The sequence below is a fragment of the Grus americana genome, chromosome 16 (genome assembly GCF_028858705.1).
Source record: "Grus americana isolate bGruAme1 chromosome 16, bGruAme1.mat, whole genome shotgun sequence".
NCBI lineage: Eukaryota > Metazoa > Chordata > Aves > Gruiformes > Gruidae > Grus > Grus americana.
The window spans coordinates 5064404-5080095 of NC_072867.1; the positions used below are offsets into that span (position 1 = coordinate 5064404).

The following is a 15692-nucleotide window of genomic DNA, read 5'->3' on the forward strand; positions in this document are numbered from 1 at the left end:
CTCCTACCTTTTCACTGGGGGCTGTAGAGATGATGGGAATGCAGAGCCAGCCAGGGCTGAAAAGGGCAAGGTAGTAAAGTTTCCATATTGGCTTTCCCAAATACTCTGTCCTGAGCTTGGAAATGCTGTCGGTGCAGGTCTGCCAAGTGCAGTCAGCGCTCGGGGCCTCCGAAGTGCTTGTGTATGCGGCCGGGTGCATCCAGCACCCAACTCAGCTGTGTGTGCAGAGTAAAATAAATGATAAAAAAAAAAAAAAAAGGCTTGGTTAGCATGATCCAGCCCTGATGTGCTTACGCTGCTGCTTGCAAAGCAGCTGAAAAGGGCAGAGGGGCTGCGGCAAGGCCACCGAGGACTGGGACTGCTGGAGCCCGTCCTGCAGAAGCGAGGGACGATGCTGCTGTGGGTGGGGAGACGGGCTGGTGGCAGGGTCTGGCAGCTGAAAGGTCACGAGGAAGGCAATTTTCCTGCTTTTCTCTCCTCTCGAGAAGAGGAGCTGAGTTACCGTGGGGGAAAAGGATGATTGATGAAAGCTTTGTGGCAGGAGACTGCTTCGGGGCCGGGGCAGAGGAGCTCGGCTGGGACGCAGGAGCCTGCAGGCAGGGGAGGGCAGCTGCCTGGCCCCGGCAGCACTGAGACGCCAGCACGCAGGGATTTCAAGTGCACGCCAAACCTGCACCGACTGCATGGCACTGCAGGGCCGGCGGGGATGGGTGTCACCGGGCTCAGCTCCCGGTGAAGCGTGCGTCACCGAGTGCCATGTTTCATGGCCTGATGAGATGGCACTTGGCCATGGCACCACGCGCGGTGGCCTGGGATGGAGGAACGGGGATGGGTTGTGAGTTAGCTCTGCTCCCTGAGGCAGCAAATAAAATACCCCGTGCCATTGCCCAGCCCTCTGTGAAGGGTGCCAGGGTCTGTCCGTGGGCAGGAAGGGCGGTGCAGCCCTGGGGGGGGGAGGTATTTCCCCATGGCTGGGCTGGTTCAAGCTGTCAGGGTGCCCCAACGCTGGCTCACCGTGGGGCTCACCCATGGCTCTGGAGGCCAGAGCGTGTCTTTAAGAACCTCCCTGCACAAACTCCGTGAGGAGTCTTTGCTGAGCCCAGCACATCTCCCAGCTCTTGCGAATGCCCTGGGGGACCTTTCCAGTCCTGCATTTTCCTTGGCCTCTGCAGAGGAGGGTCCTCATCCTGCCACCCATGAGCATAAACAGGGGGTGACATGCCAGCGCCCCAGGGAGAGAGGCAGGATGGGGTCACATTGGGTGACAGGGCTCTGTGGGATGCTGCTGGCAGCGGGGAGCCCCGTGGGATTCGGAAATGCAATGTGCCTTTGGGAAAGGCTGGGGGGAAGTGTATCGGGCAGATTGCAAAAATAAACAGGGACCCTTGACCTTCTGGCTGGGCTGCTGTCGCCCGCTTCATTCTTGTCCACACAGCCACAGGGTTTTACAGTGGTTTCACCCCTCTTCAAACCAGGAACATCTGGGTGCTTTCTCACCAGTGATCTTTTCTGCATCATTTCTATTAGGGAAACGATCTATTGCTCCCCTCTGCTGTCAACACATTCTGTCAGGGAAGAAAAACATGGGAGAGCCCAAATCTGATACCAAAACACAGAGGTGGGCTGGCCAGGTAGTGAAAAGCTTTGAAAGGCTTGGGCTGGTGGAAGGGGTGAGAGCTCTGTGTATCTGTGGCTTCCCTCCCGGCCACTGAAAAGCTGCCAAAAATTGCCATGAGCCCAGAAAAACCCTCCTGGACTGGAGAAGGGAAGGGACAAGGTGAGCCATCTGCAGAGGGAGGTTGCACAGGGTGCGTTTTGTGCTGAGCTGGCTGCGGGCAGTCCGACGGGTGCCCTCCTGCATGGGATCTCCCCATCAGGAGGAAGGATGCTGCTTTTGGGCAGGCCTGACGGATAGGCTGGATTTCTGCATGGGAGAAAGAAAGAAAAATAAATAAATAAGTGCAAGCAATCATCTCATGGAAATGGAGAAAGTTGGAGGGCACGCAGGACCGGTGGGCAGCTTGCCCCATCCTGGCCCGGCCAGGAGCGTGTCCTTAGAGCTAACCATGCGACTCGTACGTCGGCAGAGAGGCTGTGGGCCTTACTGAGCCCGGAGCAGGGCAAACCTTGGGCATCCTGCCTGCCTCCTCTTCCTCCTGCCTGCTCCGGCACGCACCTCTGCGGGCAGCACGTCGGCTGTGCTGAGCGAGCTCCAGCTGCATCGCCCCGAGCGTCCTCGCTGCCGTCCCGGGGCAGGCTCCAGCAAACCACCCGCAGAGGCTTTCTCCTTTCTGCTGCAGGCGAGGACTGGCAGGGGAAGGTGTGATAATCCTCTCCTTTGAGGCCACAGTAATCGTTCACACCGAACTGCAAGCACTTTTATATCAGTCATGAAAGACATGAAAGACGACAAAAAAAAATATATATGTTTTTATATATATATTCAATCAACGTCTATGGAGCTTAACGCAAGGGGATTACCAGCCAGTTTGGAGCGTTAGTGGCTCTCGGCACTCATCAGAGGAGAACATTTGGTTGAATTGAAGCCAGCCTTTGATGGGATTGGAGAATAATTATTTCCATCAATAATTACTTCCAAGCCCAGAAGGAATGGTTCCTAGCGCGTTGCAGGACAGGAGTCCTTGGTTGCCTCAAGGCCAATATGTTTTAACCCCAGGACCCTGAAAATCCCATTAGCGGGAGCGGGGGCCGGGGTGAGAGGGACATCCCCTGCCATGCCCGGGTCCCTTCCGCAAGGCAGCGGTGGCCCCATGTGCTGCCAGCCCGGGGAGGAACCCTCCCGCCTCTGCTGCTGGAGCTGATCCAGCCCAGACTTTGCACAGGTCATTAATTTGGGGACATTTTTAATGGATCTTAATGATTGAGCCTCAGAAGACTGTTCTTAAAAGGGGTTCGGGAAAGGCCACAAGCTAATTAGCTCGCACAAAGAAAGCAATTAACCATGTAGCTTCCCGGATGGTTAAAAATAACATAGATGTTGGGAAGCAACTGGGGGATTTATTACAAGCAGAGAAATAGATTTTTAAAGTGAGATGGACCATCGGATCAGCCAGTGTCACCTCCTCCATGTCCTGGGCTGGAAATATTCCACTCCGCTTCCCCGCATTGACCCCTGTCGCTTGTATTTAGCTGATGCACGTCCTTAAATGTTCAGGCATTACAGAGAAAGAGTCAGCTACTGGACAAAGTGGGGGGGTTGTTGAGAGAGAAAACACAGATGGAAAGAGAGGGGAGACCCTTCTTCTGCAGCTGCTCCGGTGCCGACTCCAGCCGGAAAAGTGTTGCTCAGGGCTGGGGCAGGCAGCAGGATGTTCCCCGGGGCGTACCGGCCTCTGGCCGTGCCTAACGCTTTTGCTTCCACCTGAGTGCCGGTGAGGGGAACAGGATGAGGATGCGTGGTGAGGTTAACGGCAGGTTTGGGGAACGGCGTTTGAAATGCAAAAGCTTTTTTTCTACCAGCGTGCAAGATCGGTGCTGTCTCTGCAGAGCTGGTGAGGAGCTAAAACCCACAACGCAGAGGAAGATGTCCAGGGGTGCTGGTCTGGTCAGCTACCACTGCCCCTTGGTGTCGCATTGGACCTGGACCCCGTGCTGTCCCTGCAGTATGGGGCTGCCCTCAGCCGCACGATGCTAGTGGCATCTCTGCCTGAAAGCTGAGCTGGGATGCAGCTGGGCTTGGAAATGGGGGCTTCCTGGCGCCTTGCAGGAGCATTTCCCACTGCAGGGCTGAGCGTTGCGGGCTCAGGAGGCCTGAGAGCAACCTGCAGCTCTCCTTCACAGCAGCACAGGTCCTACCTGCGGAAAGGCAAGGGGATTCCCCACCACATGGGAAACCTTCAGCCAACGAGCCCAGCTGAATGGATAGTTCTTTATCGCTCTCTCTTTCCGCTCTTGCTCCCGCAGCGGGACGCTCAGCTGCCTGCCGTACCCTGCGGAGGACAGACGTCCCGAAAAGCTGAGTGGCCGCGCGGTCAAGGAGGCCTCCACCACCAACGGCTGTGTGAAAGGGAAGGAGAGACCAGACCATGCTCGCCGCAGGTCACGCAGGTAGGAGCCCGGGCTGTGAGGGGGGTCACCCCGACACAGGGGGATGGCAGAGGAGGCGTCAGTGACTGTTTACCCCACCCCTGGGGTCTGCAGGACCTGGGGATGGGTTAAACCACCATGTGAGCGTACAGCAAATTTATGCAATTGCATGAAATCCCTGTGCATGTTTGCACCTGTAGTTCACTTCCACTCCACGTCTTGCTCTTACAGCCCCCTTGCAAGTAATCCTGGCTGGAAGGCAGGCAACCTGCCAGCATCCCCGTGTGCTACCAGGTCCGCAGGGTACCCCTGGCTGGGCATCACTCCCAGCAATTCCCCTCTCCCCATGCCTAGACCAGACCAGCAGCATTGGCTTTGTTAGGACGCAGCTTCATTATCAGTTCATCATTAGCCCCTGACAACTTGAGAGCGGAAAAATGAATCAAACGTTGTAAATGAAGCAGCTGGGGTCTCTGAGCCCTGCCTGCTAAACTGTCTCTGGGATTAAAGACTCTGTGTTTGCTTAAAGATGCTGGAAAGAAAGAGCAAGAAAGCACATTTCATATCTTCAGATTTCAGGCTAACCGGAACAATAATCTAAAGCGTATTTTTAATTAGACTTTGATTACAATCGCAGAGAAACAATTAAAATTGGATCAGCGCAGGGAGAAATCTTCCACGTCAAAGACAAAAGGCTTTATCTTGCGAGAGGGGAGAAGGGCTCTACAGAATCCGCCCACGGCTGCCCGGCACAGCCAGAGGTTTCTCCCCGCTCTCCCGTGGCCATGCCTGGCTGTGGCCCTGGGCGAGGAGGGGGTGAGACGCACCCAGACCCGTTTGCTGGGGAGCCCAAATCTGGGCTGGGGGAAAGCAGGTGGGAGCTGGGGTTAAGCATCCTGGTGAGTGAGGGGCTGAGATGGGTGTCCAGGTCCCTGGCGTGGGACAGACCCTCAGGGTGTCTTTGGGGAGAAGTCTGAGCTTGGCGACAACAAGCTGTCTTGGAAAATGCATTTTTTTTCTACCTTAATGCAGACAAAAGACCCACTAAGCCCAAGGTGTGCCGTATCTCCTAGCAGTGCTTCTGCTGGTTGGGGAAATCCTTGGGAGGAGAGAGAGAGTGAGGAGGAGGAGGAGTTGGATGCTCCTGGGGGTCACAGCGTGGTTGCACCTCGGATTTACTGCACCAGAAGCACTCAGTTATTCACAGCTCACAACCGAAGCGTTAGCGTACAGTTTTGTTTTGCAGAGCAATTAAAAAAAAGAAAAAAAACCACAAAGCATATTAAAAGCACTAAGCAACTGGCTTTTTATGATAGTGTGATTTTGGTAGTAACTCAAGCTGTGGGTGAGCAAGTGTTGGGAGACAGTGGAGCCCGAGTCCCCCCAAGACGACCCCCTGTCACTGCCTCCACAGGGCAAGGTGCTGTGATGTTTGCTCTGCCTTAGGGCTCTTAATAACAATAACATTTGTTCTTTCGGCAGAAACTGCCGAGTTTTCGGCCGGTTTCTGCAGCGGAGATCCCACAGCATTTTCCAAACGCAGGGCTGCCTTCGCACATTGCCCGCTAGTGGCTCCTTCCGCCAGCGGGGCAAGAAGTGGGGAAACTGAGGCACAAACCCAGCGCCCTCATTTCTAGCAGTGATTTTGCAGAGGCCCTGGGAAGCTGGCTATGCTCCCCATAAACCGCACATCCCTTTGGGGATTTAGGGATCAATTAGGGGATCCACAGCCTGATTTGGGGATTAACCTGGGGATTCACAGGCCGCCACCATCTTTACAAGTGTTTGCTTTGGTTAATGAGTAACCACGGAGTATCTGTTATATTTTCAGCCCAGTGCTCTGAATTAATTTAACCATGGTATTTGCTTTTCATTGAAACATAACGCAATTCAGTGTCATATGTTTAAAAAAGAAATTAATTTACAGGTTTTTTTTTTTCCCAGGGTTTAACAACTGTGTAAGAGATGCATATCTCATTAAATTACCATAGAATCTCAATAAATATATATATTTCTAATCAATTGCTATTTAACATATGTCAAGTCTTTTATTACAGTTAGATGCATCTGGTTGCAATAATTATTGCATGCAAATTAAATGCCAATTAATTATTTAAAGCATATTTACAAAGAGCAACAAAACCTATAAATCTGTTACAGAGTCGTTAACCTCAGCAAACACATTTTAAATAATCAGCCAGCATCACCGTGGCATACAGTAGCTGTCTCATTATATCTCCATTAAAGCCATGGAGGAAACACTTCATTTAAACTGTGACCAAATTACTCATTAGAGGGTAATTAGGCACTTGCCTGCACCCCAGGTTCACCATGAAAACTGATCTCCCTGCCCTGGATGCCCCTGAGGTGGGGATAGAGGAGAGCAGTCCCATGTGAGCTGATTCAGTATTTATTTTTATTATTTTTCATTTTTATTTGGATTTTCCCCCCCTCCTCAGCCCCTCGTGTGATGGGGACCGTGTGCCGCCGCCGGCCCGGGGGAAGAAGAAGAAGAAGAAGTCCGGCCGCAAGAAGAGAAGGAGGTGAGGGCGGCCATGGTGGCGTGTGGGGCAGGAGGGGACAGGCAGCCTGTGGCTGTGTGTGAGGGGAGAAAGCTGGTGTAAAATGGAGGCTGGATACCCTGGGAGGATGCCGCTGGCAGCGGGGTAAGGGCTGGGGTGGCCATGGAGGGCTGTGGGGAGCCCTAGGGTCCCTAACGCCCCTCTGCCTCCTCAGGTCTCCCTCCTACAGCCCCTCGCCTGTGAAGAAGAAGAAGAAGAAAAGCTCCAAGAAGCGAAAAAGAAACAGGTACTTTTCCTTTGAACATGTAATTCCCTGCCAGCAGCAGCTGTTGGGAGGGCTTGGACGAGGGGTGGGAGACATTACCGCTGTGGGGCGGCTGGTCGAGCTCCACAGCAGAGAGGTGTCAAACTCCTGACTCTTAATAATGGCTGCCCAGAGGGCAGGGCCCCAGCACGAGGTGAACGCCGGACAGGCGAGGAGGGGCACAGCCAGCGTCCCTCGGGGTGAGGAGGGCATGAAGCGGGGTGCACACCCAGGGCAAACAGATAAATACGAGCTGTCGGGGTGCGGGGGAAGAGAGACAGACAAGCCAAATCTACATGAGGTGCAGAGCTTCTGCCTGCTGTCCTATTTCACATGGCTCCCATCCTCTGGGATGCCATCGGGATCGGCGCTCGGGGCTTGCACCAGTCCCTTTCCCTTCTCCCCCAGCCCAGAAAGGGTCAGCGTTTGGGACGGGCAAAGGCTCAGACCAGCTCCCTGTATCCACATCTCAGCCTTCCCTCCCAGCCCTGGGCAACTACCCCTCCTCCATGTTCCCCTTCTGAAGCCCATTTTTAATTTAAAGAGCACAATTAAATTTTAAAATTGCAAATATTTCACTGGTTTCTCTCAACCGTTAAACCAATATTTGAAAAGAAGAGTGGATGCCTTCTCCCTTGGAAAGTTCATGTATTTATAATATATTGAACCAAAGAGAGAAGCGACCAAAAATGGACAACAGGGTGAAAAGCTGAGCTTCAATCTTAAAGAAAAGGGAGGAAGGAGGAGAGACAAGGATTTAGAAACTCCTTTACAATACTACCTCCCCAAGGAGGGATTCCTATGCTCTTTTATGGATGCCATCTCCTGATGGCAGTTTTGGGTCGGATGCTCTTTGGCTTGAACCTTTAGTGTCCACTTATGCCCCTGCAAGCCACGGACAAGCTGTAGCTGGTCCCAAAAGGCAGTGTGATAAACCATTAAGCATTCATGACCAATGGAGGTTGCTTCCAGACACCTGATACCACTTCAACTACAGATCCCAACTGACCTTGCCACGGGCAATCTCACGGCCCCTCTAGGCAGGAGGACTTCAGGCCATGTTTTCTGCAGGATGTTGTGCTCCAAGCTGAGATGAGACACAGCAGGATGTGCAGTGTACTGGGGCCAGGCCTCGCTATGAGGAAGAGTGTCCTCCATGCTCCCAGGGTTTTCTATGAGGACCACCAGCACAGTGGCTCCTGTGCCATCCCATGGATGCTCCAGAAAGGATTCTTCCTTTGACTGCTCCTTGGTCCTCCGTACAGAAAGCCAGGGACTGGACTCACCTCTGCCCCTTCAAACTAAGTGCAGTGCAAGACTGTGGAGGCATTAGCAGAGAAAAGGGAGTCACCAGGGACAGAGGATGTGTCTGATCTCTATAGACTTGTTACCCTGAGGATCATATTTTGAATTATTTGTAGAGTGTACTAGTCACTTCTACCACACCAGCATTTCTCAGCTACTCCCTTGCCAGGTGGCCAAAGGAGAGCCAGGGCCATTCTGCCCAGCTGGTACGTGAGGCCTTCTCACAGTGCTCAGTCTAACACTGAGCCTAAACACATTGTCTATGATTCAAACTTCCAATTTTGTGAGACCCTGTATTCAATGTATGTATTTGTGTCTTGCAGGTTATCATCAAAGAAGAGAAGACACAGGTAAGAGTTGAGCAAGTGTGGGTGGTCCCTTAGAAATATGAGTTAAATGGTCTCCTCAAGACCTCACAAGGTTGATATTCACTGGCTGGGGGCAGAAGACATTTTTCTTCTGTGTCTCCTTGTGGAATCCCCTTGGCTCCCCCATTCCCCGTGGGTCTGGAGCTAGCCTCTCCTATTCAGCCTTATGCGTTCCTCAAACCCTGCAGGAATTTGGTCTCCAGCCCAACCTGTGCAATCAAGCATGTAACTGGAAAAGACCTCTTGCTATAACCTAGCCCCTGACAACCCCATCCATGTTGCATCTCCAGTCTTCATTTCTCTTACGGTTTTATTTGCAAACAGTATAGCATCCCCCAGCAGTGCCCACCCTTAAAACATTCAGAGTCAGTGACTTTCCAGGTGTGTACTGGAAGAACTCTCCTGATTCCAGTACGTGTCTGTACAGTATCAAGAAGTATTCATCTTCTCTGTGGGAAAATGCAAAGCCACCAGGACGGCTGATCCTTTTTGGCCAAGCCCACAAGCCAGATTTGTCAGCAGGCACTCAGACCCCCTGTACTGTGGCAGAATCATTAATCCCTTTCACTTTTATTGCACGCTCTTGGGCAATCTAGCTGTAACATTGATGTGTAATTGTGCAGCTTTTTATCAGAACAGAAATCTCTGAATTAATTAGCCATTTCTTATTTAGTTCTTCAAGCCCTAAAAGTAAGAGAAAGGAAGAAAGAAAACACAAAAAACAGTAAGTAGCGATCCGTGGTGCTCCCTGCCCTGCTTGCGCAGAGCTGTGGGGCTAGGAAGTGCTTGCTGTGGTGGGTCCCCTGGAGCCAACACTGGCTGCACCACCCTAAGCAATTCTTGGGATTATTTTGCAGCTAAAACCAGCAATTCTGGTTTTACTGGAATGGAAAAGGGTTTGTAGAGGCTGGAAATCTTTCCTCTCCCTCTCTTTTGTGCCACCTCGTTCAGTACTTTCTTTGTATCTCACAAGGATGTACCGTGTCTTCTTCATCCAGTCCTGAGCAGAGACTCCAGCTTTTCTGATGAGGGAAGCATGAGAGGATGAACTCAGATCTGCAGAGCGCAGTGCCCCACAGCCTTCTCTGGGCAAAGGGCCTTAGCTCCTCCTTGTGTGCCGCTCTTGGAGGGTAGCTCCTGGGTGTGGATCAGAGAGATTCCAAGAGCCATTTCGGATCTGGATTTTTGTATAATCACCCTGCTTTGGCTTATCTTTGTGTTGAGCAACTGGTTATCTAAATCACACAGGACCAGTTTTTCCTCCAGCAGAACAGGAAAACTCTTAAACTGGAGGGACTGATGCAGAGGGTGAAGAGCAAACGCGGTGATTTTCACACAAATCCACTATGTGAGGGGGAGATGTGCAGTGCTGCTGATTTCAGCTGCATGGAAATAACGAAGGAAGACCCCAAATGTGAAGTTTTTAAAAATATAATCACAGGGTGTGAAAAGCATCAGAGAAAACAGCAAGGTGGAGTTCAAGCAATTGCCCTGGAGGTTCCCCTTTTGTCTTAAAGAAGATCCTGTCCTCAAGCAATTGATTTGCCGAGTTTTTATAGCAGCAAATTACCAAATGCTGTCTGAGCAGGTCGTATTAGTGCTGTCAGTGACTGGTATAGCGTGGCCATGAAACCAGGCTGTTCCCACCAGCTAACCCATCGTTAGCTTTGCCTGCTGGCACAGCGGTGCCAGCCTGAGCAGTAGACACTACGAGATCTAAAATAACTGCTGTGGTGGGTAACAATGAGAGGGAATGGGCACAGAAGGTGACAGGTAGCCTGCCACCCACAACACCCTGCTCTCTGCACGCCGGACTTTAGCTGGTGGTGCAGGCAACAGCAGCCCTTCAGTAATAGGGCCAGGTAATCCGTGAGTAACAGCCCGAATGGAGCAAAGGGAAGCGCAGCAGGCACTGAACCTGGGTCCCTGCGCACAGTTTGCTGGTAACTGTCCTGTGGCCCTGTCAGAAAAGGGAGCAGCAGTGACTGGACACCCGTAAGAAGCCAGGTAAAATGGTCCTGCCCCTCAAGGAGGAACCGTGCGTAGGGCAGGCTGCAGTTAGGGAAGTTGTACTTCATGTTTATATAGCAACAATAAGACTGGCTAGACCCTCCCACTTAGCGTGGGGAAGGCTGGCTGTTACCGAGCGTACTGTATTATTTGGAGCATGTCCTTCTGCATCTGCTCTTTAACAAGGAGCCTGCACTACAGAGAGGGTTGGAGCTAGAAATGGGAGGGTTGGAGCTTTGCCATGAGTTGCCTGGAGAGAGACGGTGCTCCCCCAACAAGGCTCAGCAATGGGAAGATCCCAGCCTGTTTCCTGGCTGTCTTAGGGTAGGCCGCAGGATGAATGGCAAGCGGATGAACGGGCAAGCACATAGCTCTTTAAATTATTGAAAGCAGAAAGAATTGGTGCTGTCTGCTGCACTCCTGCATGCTAGTCCATAGATCTTCCCCCAGCAGGCTACAGAGCCAACCTAATAGCTTGTAGTTAAAATGCTAGCATAGATCTTGGTAAGGTGGCTTGCCTTAACGTTGGTGTAGCTATGAAGGGATGGAGAATTTCTCATCCCTTTGTGTCCTGCACAATGTTTCATACACCAATCTCTGGTTTAAAACGCAGATCTCCTTTCCGATTTGAATGTTACTGACTTCAGCCTCCAGCTGCTGGCTCTTGCATCCCCCCAGTCTGTCAGCCTAACGGTGGTTTTCCTCTCTGCTTCTTAAAGCTCTCGTGGGCGCACCCGGAAATCTCATCGCCATCGCCACCGCCACTGCCACTCTCGCTCAGAGAGCTCCGACTCCCGCTCCCCCGGCTGCCGAAGCAGGTATCGTCACCGTTCCCTGAGCTGAGCGTCCTGCAACACTTCCCAGTGGTCTCAAGGACGTGATTGCAATAGCCTGTGCGACCCCCAAACTCTCTGTGCAGAGCCGCATCCCGTTCTGGTAGCAACGTCATGCACTGGGGGTTGAGCTTCTTGTGGTCTCGGCCATAGAAGGGTTTTGCCTCGAGGAGCAGTGGCTGCAGCTTTTCAGTCCAGCAGTCACTTCTAATCCCCATGGCTGATGATCAGCCCATGACAGCTGATTCCAGCCTAGTCTCCCTTCCCTAACCCAAGGGCTCTGTACTGCTGATGTCCCAGGAAACCCTTAAACATGGTCTTAGCAATGGAAATATATTTGCCTGTGGCAATCTATAGCCACTGTCTTTGACCTGATTAAAATCTCTGTCCTGTGGATGACAGATGCATCCTGGGGCCAGCTAAGTGGATGCTGGTGCTAGACCCGGCATTGCTGCAATAGCAAGTCGCATAGTTTATACACATCATGAGTTCATGTTTCACGTTGTCTGAAAGCACTTGATCAAACCACCCCTACACTCCCACTCCACTCCTCCTAACTACTGGGAATTTTCTTACGAAAAGCTGATGATCAGTGAGGGGAGGAATGCAATCAGTAATTGGAGGGGTGTTCATGCAAGAGCAGAGCGTGTCTTCTCTCGGAGGTGTATTGCCATGGGGACATTCAAGGCTGCGTGAAAGTATGGTTTGCCTTGAGCCACCATAAAATCATGAATTGGAGCTGAAATTTGAGGTTAAGGTCCAAAGCCTGGATGCAAAATATTTTTTAAAAAAGTAGAAAAGAAAAACACCCCTTTCCTCTCCATCATGACTCCACAGAGTAGTCATATGGAAGACCTTCTCCCACACGCAATGGTCTTGCACAGAGCTGCCAAGGGTTTGCATGGAGCTGGTAGTGGGCGCTACTGCAATACTGAGGAATAACGGGTTGGCTGTTTATGTCTTCTGGAGGCACAGAGCCAGGTCTCGGGAGGAAGGGCATAAAACACGGCGAAGACACTCCCGGCACCACTCAAAGATCACTGCAAGGCGAAGCTCCTCTGCAGAGGTTCAGGCCAGCCAAAAAGCCAGCCAAACCCTCCCACTCTACAGCTTCCTGTCTCCTAAGGAAGTAGTAAGTATTACACACTGTGCTGCTTTGCTTGAACTAGCCACAGGAATCTGGGCAAGAAATCTGATATGAAATTTTTATAACTCAATTATAGCAATGTTAGACAAAGTTGGTTACAACTGTATTATTTATTAATGGTGCTGTTCTCCAATGTATTTAAAGTCATTCCTTCCTTCAGCACTTTCACACCAAGGGTGGGGCTGGAGAGGGGAAAAATTTGCAAAGGCTCTAGCCTATAAATAATGAATTGAGGACATTTAACAAAAAAAAGTGGCCTCCAGCAATGATATTTTACAGGGAAGTGTTTGTTACGCAGTCTTTGCTCAGCTGGATGTGAACATAATTCACTGGTCTTCATGTCCAAAAGTTTAGTCCTTCGGGGAAAGAAAGGGAATCAAACATATATAAAAGAAACATTTACATTTAATGAGTTGGTGATTATTGGCAGGGGATGTTTTCTGACTATCAGGATCCTTCTAGGATCACTGTTGCTCTGGACTGACAAGCCTAGGGGCCAAATTCGGAACTTATGAGCAGCTCTCATTGATGCTAATGGGAACTGCGTGTGCAGCCGAGGGTAAAATCAGGCTCAGTGCCTTGGGATGTTTTTCCATATACATGGAAAGAGATGATATAATACAAGCCATAGATTTGAGGGAGCAAGAGATGGAGAGAAATATTAGACACAGATTGATAGGAAGTCTTTCTTTTCCATGGCACGTTTCCCCTTTGTTCCCGGCAGCTGCAAAGCAGAGGTGTGATGCTCTTTGGTTGTGGTGTTAGTATCTGATAGGCATTCTGGAGAGAGAAATTGCTACACAGGGCTCAAGGCAGTGCAGAATCTGGTACTCAACACGTGTGGATGTGTAACGTTAGAGGTGTCTTGAGTAGAGAGTCCTCCAAGCCCCAAAGTGGTATATAATGGGGAACTGATTTTCTGCTTTAGGCCCAGTCGTCAGTTGGAAATAGCTCAGCCATACGCAGTAGCTACATCAGATATGGGATAGATAGTGCCAGCAAGAGGAGAGACTTTATCCGCTCACCCACACAGACAGCATTCCGATCAAAATACACAGAGATTATACGTGGGTACAGACAGGCACAAGCTGTCTCTCAACATTATAGATATGCATAGTTGCTCTCGTTATATACGTCTACTGAGTGTGTAGTGCACATGTGAGTCATTGCTTATAAAACCATATAAGGTAGAGCGAATAGCAGAACCCGCGCACCACACTGCGATGTCTGCGTGTGCGTGCACGTGCAAAGAAAGAATAACAAGAGAGGAAGCTTTTATTGCCATGAGCCTGGGGTCTTGCCCTCCGTCAACCTGGGAAGGTAGTAATGAGTTAACAGCTCCTCCCAAAAAATAACCAGCCAAAGACTGCACCATGTCACCAGAGTTGGTTTTGGTTTTTAGGGTTTTTTTGTTCAAGCTGCATATTTTACATAAATGTTTTCAAGTCTAAGCCTGGTTTTTAATTGCTGCTAGGTCTCCTCTCTCTGAAGCCAGGCTCCCTGAGTCCTGTGGGGCTGACTCCCAGCTGTTCTGTTCCCTGAGCAAGAGTAAACTCTCATTTAAAATTGTAAAAGCTTTAAAATGAGCTAAATTCAAGCATGCTGCACTCCTCTTTCCACTTACTTCACTCGGGGTAAATGAGCACACAAGCTGCAGGGCAGGGAAAATCAGAGCTTTATAGTTACAGATGCAGGGGATGGATGCAAAATAAAAGTCATCAGACCCCTGCTGCACCCTTTCAAGTAAGGGTTAATAATACAGGCAAATATTTCAATGGCTAAAAGGCATCAGTACCTTTACTATGCAACCCACTAGTGTCCTTTTGTTCCCAAAAACAAATATGCTCTCTTGGGACATCATTCAAGAGCACATTTAAGCACTGGTTTAAATTGAAGCCCCTGGTTAAGTGCTGCCCCTGAATGTTTTCTGAATAAGGTCACTAAATATCATGTACTCAAAACTGGCAATGGAAAAATGGAATGGGAACTTTAGGTCTCATTTATTAATGAATATACACAACTCTTTGATGTCTCTCCTTTTTGCGAGTTAAATGGTTGCTCTATAAATAAGTTTAGTTCTGTCAGAATCTACTTTGAGAGCAGCCTGGATGTGTTATGAAATGAAAATGTGCTCTTGCAGAAAATGTTGATCACATATAAAAAATAAATTATTGGAAAAGAAAAGATTTTGTGGAAAATTCCAGAACTGGGATTCAAAAATGCCATGTTTCAGTCCTCTATGGGGGTTGGTGTGTCACGCTCCCTACCCTTCCCTCTGGCCCAGGCTTCCAAGCCAAACCATCCTTGCCTGGGGAGATGCATTGTCATATCTCCAAAGGAAAGGGATTGTCCAGGGAGGATCCCAATGTGCAGAAGAGACCCAGAGAGGCAATACACCAACTCCCATGAGGTAATGCTATAGCACTTCCAAATCAAAGATATTGCTTTTTAAGCCAATTTTTATTCTATATTTTTTTTCTTCTGAAAATTTTAAGCATTTTGTGGTAAATCCTGCCATCTTCCCCTTCCCCCCCCCCCCGGTTTGTTTTCCTTCCTTTCTACTGGAACAGCCACAATTTGTAGCTAGACCTACCTGTAATTTATAAGGGATATAGCATACAAAATAACGTCCTGCCCATGCATCTACCTTGCTGCTTCTTTCCCTCTTGCCTTTATGCATGCACACATGTAGAAACACCCCGAAGCTCCCTGCTACTTTTCTTTTTGGCAGTGAATTTCCAAGGTTCACCCTCTCGTTCTCCCTTTAATCCCATGCAGCCGCAATAGTCGCCTATTGAGAATAGGATTGTGGGTCTGTGCCTCAGCATGCAGAAGAACCCGTGGTTAATATGCAGCATCTATTTTTGAACAGAACACCCCTAACCTGCTGCAGACACTTTATTCTACACCAGCACAGATGTATTACATGCCACTGTGCTTTCAGTTGAGCAGTGCAATATAAATACCTGCAGGGTATGAATCTAATTGCCTTTGGATTTGATGAAGATAACTGTGCGCTGCACACACTTTCCTTGCCAGCTCCTTTATTTCCACTAAAGCTCATTTACGATGTCACAAATTAATACAGGCTTGAGCAAGGTTTTCAGTGAGGCTCGGTGGGGTAGACTTGCTCCAAATGATGCTGTTTGTCCTCGT

General features: G+C 50.0%; 1 protein-coding gene across 4 annotated transcripts in view; it reads left to right on the forward strand.

Annotated features, from left to right (window-relative positions):
• SRRM4 (serine/arginine repetitive matrix 4) overlaps window positions 1-15692 on the forward strand; it is a 48037-nt gene that overhangs the window by 16167 nt on the left and 16178 nt on the right. For 2 of the 4 annotated variants that reach the window (XR_008579586.1, XM_054844912.1), the window contains exons 2-9: window positions 3925-4068; window positions 6507-6590; window positions 6784-6855; window positions 8502-8528; window positions 9220-9270; window positions 11276-11374; window positions 12359-12521; window positions 14821-14946. Coding sequence is in view for 3 of the 4 variants with exons in the window: in XM_054844912.1 (XP_054700887.1) it covers window positions 3925-4068; window positions 6507-6590; window positions 6784-6855; window positions 8502-8528; window positions 9220-9270; window positions 11276-11374; window positions 12359-12521; window positions 14821-14946 (766 nt within the window). In the remaining variant the exon portion in view is untranslated. The remainder of the gene's footprint in view (window positions 1-3924; window positions 4069-6506; window positions 6591-6783; window positions 6856-8501; window positions 8529-9219; window positions 9271-11275; window positions 11375-12358; window positions 12522-14820; window positions 14947-15692) is intronic. The other 2 variants (XM_054844913.1, XM_054844914.1) reach the window with 2 other exon arrangements.